General features: G+C 47.6%; 1 protein-coding gene across 1 annotated transcript in view; it reads left to right on the plus strand.

Moving 5' to 3' along the window:
• MTMR9 (myotubularin related protein 9) overlaps positions 1-6,000 on the plus strand; it is a 48,151-nt gene that overhangs the window by 20,683 nt on the left and 21,468 nt on the right. The window contains exon 5 of the mRNA XM_040347617.1: positions 4,444-5,605. Coding sequence (XP_040203551.1) covers positions 4,444-5,605 — 1,162 coding nt within the window. The remainder of the gene's footprint in view (positions 1-4,443; positions 5,606-6,000) is intronic.

Genomic DNA, 6,000 nt, shown 5'->3' on the forward strand with positions numbered 1-6,000 from the left:
CCTGTCCCCATGTTGATTGGGACAAGGTACTTTTGGGGAGGGGAGCCCCCTACTCCAAAGCACCCCCCATGTTGAGGGCATGTGGCCTGGTATGGTTCAAGAGGTAGGGGGGAAAGGACGCTCACTCGTCCCCCTCCCCCCCTTCCTGGACTACCAGGCTGCATACTAGGATAAAGGTCGGATTTTGAACCCCCAAACCATTTTTTTTTTATTTTGGTGTGAGGTTCCCCTAAAAATCCACACCAGACCGGATTGGCATGGTATAGATTGGGGGGAACCCCATGCTGATTTATCTTCAAATTTTATTGCTGGCAATTCTTTGGTTTTCATTCAGATGTCAGCGGGAAACCTGCCGACAGCTGATGAGTCATTAGTTGTTAAGGACACCCAGGTCCCAGAAGACAGCAGGGACATTGTGCAGCACGAGTCGCGCATGCGCAGTAGGGAACCAGCAAGTGAAGCCGCAAGGCTCCTAATTCCCTTTCCGAAGATGGCGGCGGCATCCAACATCGCGGGTGCCCTGGACAGGTAAGTGTCCTTATTTTTATTCAGCAGCAGCAGCAGTATTTGTAGCTACTGAATTCAAAAAAGAAAATAATCGGCGGCCATCCGCTTTAGACTTTAGTCTTCTTCCCTCACTTCTTTTTAGTTGCAGACAGTTCTTCTTTCCTCTCTGTAAATTTCTCTTGCATCTATGCAAGTTGTTGTTGCTTACTGCGAGTTCTTGTTCCCTCACTGCGAGTTCTTTTTTAGTCGCTGATAGTTGTTCTTTCGTCACTGCGAGTTCTTCTTCCATGGCTGCGAGTTCTTCTTCCATGGCTGCGAGTTCTTCTTCCATGGCTGCGACTTTTTCTTCCATGGCTGCGACTTTTTCTTCAATCTCTATGAGTGTTTCTAGATGCGTTTCTTGTATGCCTGACAACATTTCTTTCGTCTCTGTAAGTTCCTTTTCCTTCAACGCCAGTTCATTTTTAGTTTCTGACGGTTCTCCTTGCGTCTCTGCAAATTTTTCTTGCATCTTCGCAAGTTGTTTTTCCCTCACTGCGAGTTGTTCTTCTTTCCTCACTGCGAGTTCTTGCGCCTCTGCAAATTTTTCTTGCATCTTCGCAAGTTGTTTTTCCCTCACTGCGAGTTGTTCTTCTTTCCTCACTGCGAGTTCCTGCGTCTCTGCAAATTTTTCTTGCATCTTCGCAAGTTGTTCTTCTTTCCTCACTGCAAGTTTTTGCGTCTCTGCAAATTTTTCTTGCATCTTTGCAAGTTGTTCTTCCCTCACTGCGAGTTGTTCTTCTTTCCTCGCTGCGAGTTTTTGTGTCTCTTCAAATTTTTCTTGCATCTTTGCAAGTTGTTCTTCCCTAACTGCGAGTTGTTCTTCTTTCCTCGCTGCGAGTTTTTGCGTCTCTGCAAATTTTTCTTGCATCTTCGCAAGTTGTTTTTCCCTCACTGCGAGTTGTTCTTCTTTCCTCACTGCGAGTTGTTCTTCTTTCCTTACTGCGAGTTGTTCTTCTTTCCTCCCTGCGAGTTGTTCTTCTTTCCTCCCTGCGAGTTTTTGTGTCTCTACAAATTTTTTTTGCATCTTTGCAAGTTGTTCTTCCCTCACTGCGCGTTTTTGCGTCTCTGCAAATTTTTCTTGCATCTTTGCAAGTTGTTCTTCTTTCCTCACTGCGAGTTCCTGCGCCTCTGCAAATTTTTCTTGCATCTTTGCAAGTTGTTCTTCCCTCACTGCGACGAGTTCTTCTTTCCTCACTGCGAGTTTTTGCGTCTCTTCAAATTTTTCTTGCATCTTTGCAAGTTGTTCTTCCCTCACTGCGAGTTGTTCTTCTTTCCTCACTGCGAGTTGTTCTTTTTTACTCACTGCGAGTAGTTCTTTTTTACTCACTGCGAGTTTTTGCGCCTCTTCAATTTTTTTTTGCATCTTTGCGAGTTTTTCTTTCCTCGCTATGCGTTTTTGCGTCTCTGCAAATTGTTCTTGCATCTTTGCAAGTTGTTCTTCCCTCACTGCGAGTTGTTCTTCTTTCCTCACTGTGAGTTCTTGCGTCTCTGCAAGTTTTTGTTTAATCACTAAGAGTTCTTCCATCGCTGCAACTTCTTCCGTCGATGTGTGTGTTTTTTCCGTTATTGTGCACACTTCAGTCTGTGTGTGCATTTCTTTCCTCTCAGTGATTCCTCCTTCCATATCTCCGCTTTTCTCCATCATGATGTGTATTTCATCTACTTTTACCACTAGGACACCTTCTTCCTCTGTGTCTCCTTCTCTCATTGTGTGTACTCCCTCTATCTCTTGGGATCCTCCTTTTATCTCTGGGGAGCCTCCTTTTATCTCTGGGGATCCTCCTTTTATCTCTGGGGATCCTCCTTTTATCTCTGGGGATCCTCCTTTTATCTCTGGGGATCGTCCTTTTATCTCTGGGGATCGTCCTTTTATCTCTGGGGATCGTCCTTTTATCTCTGGGGATCGTCCTTTTATCTCTGGGTGTCCTTGAACTACTACCATCTCTAGACAGTCTATCTCTCTTGGTCTTTTCTTGCAGCAGCAAAGTCTGTGGAGATAAAGAAAGAAATGTTATAAGAATGTGTCCATAAACCAGCAGAAATGTTCAGAATTAATAGCTGACGCCACTTAAATCTGTGTTTTGATCGAAAGCAAATAGTCACACGCCATCACCCCATTTGTTACTGTTACCAGCAGCCTCCGTTCATTCACCCCCTCCCCCATAGAACAAAATGTTATGCCCCGTACACACAATCAAATTTTCTGTTGGAAAAACCATCAACGGAATTCCGCTCAAGCTTGGCTTGCATACACACGGTCACACAAAAGTTCTCTGAACTTTTGACTGTCAAGAACATGGTGACGTACAACACTACGACGAGCCGAAAAAAATTGAAGTTCAATGCTTGCGAGCTTGCGTTGAATTGTTTCCGAGCATGGGTCGGAATTTTGCACGTCGGAATTGCCACAGCCGATCTGAATTTTTTCCCTCGGAAGGATGGAGAACCTGCTCTCAATCTTTTGCTGGCGGAAATTCCGCCAGCAAAAGTCCGAAGGAGCCTACACGCGGTCGGAATTTACGACCAAAAGCTCACATCGGACTTTTGCTTTTGGAAAATCCGATCGTGTGTACGGGGCATAAAAGGTGCTTTAATCTCATTATGACCAGTGAGGGGCCTGTGCTGCTAAACCCCGGACAATAAGTACAGAAAACACAGCGCCTCGGTCTGATCAACTGCTCGCCTATAGGAAAAGTGGTAAATATTGGGAGGGCTCATACAGTGGGTGATAGCATGAAGTGTAATGGAGAAAACCTATGAAGAATTTGCAATAACTTACCCAACGAATGTGATGATCATGATTACTACTAGAAAACCGAATCCAACTAAAGCGGACAAGTAGCCATTTTTCTTCAGTTGATGGTAGATCTTGGTGGGAGGTTTCACTATTCCTGTATTATAAGTACTGGTCTCCGTTGTAGTTGTCGTCACTGTCATTGTTGGTGACATCGTGGGGACCTCCTCAGTGGAAGTGACTGGAGGGGTCTCCCTCTGTATCTCCACATTGCTTTGGTCCTCACTGACCGTCTCGGTATTGGCGGTCTCAGAGGAAGTGACTGGAGGGGTCTCCGTCTGTGTTTCCAGGTTTCTTTGGTGCTTCCTGACCGCCTTGGTATCAGCGGTCTCAGTGGAAGTGACTGGAGGGGTCTCCCATTGTGGTTCCAGGTGGCTTTGGTCCTCCCTGACCATCTCGATATCAGCGGTCTCAGAGGAAGTGACTGAAGGAGTCTCCGTCTGTATTTCCAGGTTGCTTTGGTCCTCCCTGACCGTCTCGGTATCGGCGGTCTCAGAGGAAGTGACTGGAGGGGTCTCTGTCTGTGTTTCCAGGTTTCTTTGGTGCTTCCTGACCGCCTTGGTATCAGCGGTCTCAGTGGAAGTGACTGGAAGGGTCTCCCATTGTGGTTCCAGGTGGCTTTGGTCCTCCCTGACCGTCTCGGTATCAGCGGTCTCAGTGGAAGTGACTGGAGGGGTCTCCGTCTGTATTTCCAGGTTGCTTTGGTCCTCACTGACCGTCTCGGTATCAGCGGTCTGAGAGGAAGTGACTGAAGGGGTCTCCGTCTGTATTTCCAGGTTGCTTTGGTTCTCCCTGACCGTCTCGGTATCAGCGGTCTCAGAGGAAGTGACTGAAGGGGTCTCCGTCTGTATTTCCAGGTTGCTTTGGTCCTCCATGACCGTCTCGGTATCGGCGGTCTCAGAGGAAGCGACTGAAGGGGTCTCCCATTGTGGTTCCAGGTTGCTTTGGTCCTCCCTGACCGTCTCGGTATCAGCGGTCTCGGAGGAAGCGACTGAAGGGGTCTCCCATTGTGGTTCCAGGTTGCTTTGGTCCTCCCTGACCGTCTCGGTATCAGCGGTCTCAGTGGAAGTGACTGGAGGAGTCTTCCATTGTATTTTCAGGTTTCTTTGGTCCTCCCTGACCGTCTCGGTATCAGCGGTCTCAGTGGAAGTGACTGGAGGAGTCTTCCATTGTATTTTCAGGTTTCTTTGGTCCTCCCTGACCGTCTCGGTATCAGCGGTCTCAGTGGAAGTGACTGGAGGAGTCTTCCATTGTATTTTCAGGTTTCTTTGGTCCTCCCTGACCGTCTCGGTATCAGCGGTCTCAGTGGAAGTGACTGGAGGAGTCTTCCATTGTATTTTCAGGTTTCTTTGGTCCTCCCTGACCGTCTCGGTATCAGCGGTCTCAGTGGAAGTGACTGGAGGAGTCTTCCATTGTATTTTCAGGTTTCTTTGGTCCTCCCTGACCGTCTCGGTATCAGCGGTCTCAGTGGAAGTGACTGGAGGAGTCTTCCATTGTATTTTCAGGTTTCTTTGGTCCTCCCTGACCGTCTCGGTATCAGCGGTCTCAGTGGAAGTGACTGGAGGAGTCTTCCATTGTATTTTCAGGTTTCTTTGGTCCTCCCTGACCGTCTCGGTATCAGCGGTCTCAGTGGAAGTGACTGGAGGAGTCTTCCATTGTATTTTCAGGTTTCTTTGGTCCTCCCTGACCGTCTCGGTATCAGCGGTCTCAGTGGAAGTGACTGGAGGAGTCTTCCATTGTATTTTCAGGTTTCTTTGGTCCTCCCTGACCGTCTCGGTATCAGCGGTCTCAGTGGAAGTGACTGGAGGAGTCTTCCATTGTATTTTCAGGTTTCTTTGGTCCTCCCTGACCGTCTCGGTATCAGCGGTCTCAGTGGAAGTGACTGGAGGAGTCTTCCATTGTATTTTCAGGTTTCTTTGGTCCTCCCTGACCGTCTCGGTATCAGCGGTCTCAGTGGAAGTGACTGGAGGAGTCTTCCATTGTATTTTCAGGTTTCTTTGGTCCTCCCTGACCGTCTCGGTATCAGCGGTCTCAGTGGAAGTGACTGGAGGAGTCTTCCATTGTATTTTCAGGTTTCTTTGGTCCTCCCTGACCGTCTCGGTATCAGCGGTCTCAGTGGAAGTGACTGGAGGAGTCTTCCACTGTATTTTCAGGTTGCTTTGGTGCTTCTTGAACGTCTCGGTATCAGCGGTCTCAGTGGAAGTGACTGGAGGAGTCTTCCATTGTATTTTCAGGTTGCTTTGGTGCTTCTTGAACGTCTCGGTATCAGCGGTCTCCGTGGACGTAGAATCTGATGAAAGAAAGAAAGAAAAACAAAGGAAATTAATTTAAATGTCCAAATAATGAGCTATAATGTTCAACAAACCAGTTTCCATTCATGACTAAAAATCTATTCCAAATGTCCCTGATCCAATTCGCTATGAATTAAGGACAAATCGGACCATCACTGTGTATAAGAAGCTTTGTGTAACCATGGCAACAAAAGCCGGTCTGCCCCTTTCAAACATGGCGCCGGATGTGCCTCACGTCATTTCTGGTTCACAAAAAGAACGCAATGCCCCATTGATGACACACATGATCTCCCAGAATGCTTAGAATTCCCAGAAGCCCACAAGTCCCTCTGAGCTGGACCTGCCCAGCCTGGTCCACCCCCCCCA

This window comes from Rana temporaria, chromosome 4, assembly GCF_905171775.1.
Source record: "Rana temporaria chromosome 4, aRanTem1.1, whole genome shotgun sequence".
In the NCBI taxonomy this organism is placed as follows: Eukaryota; Metazoa; Chordata; class Amphibia; order Anura; family Ranidae; genus Rana; species Rana temporaria.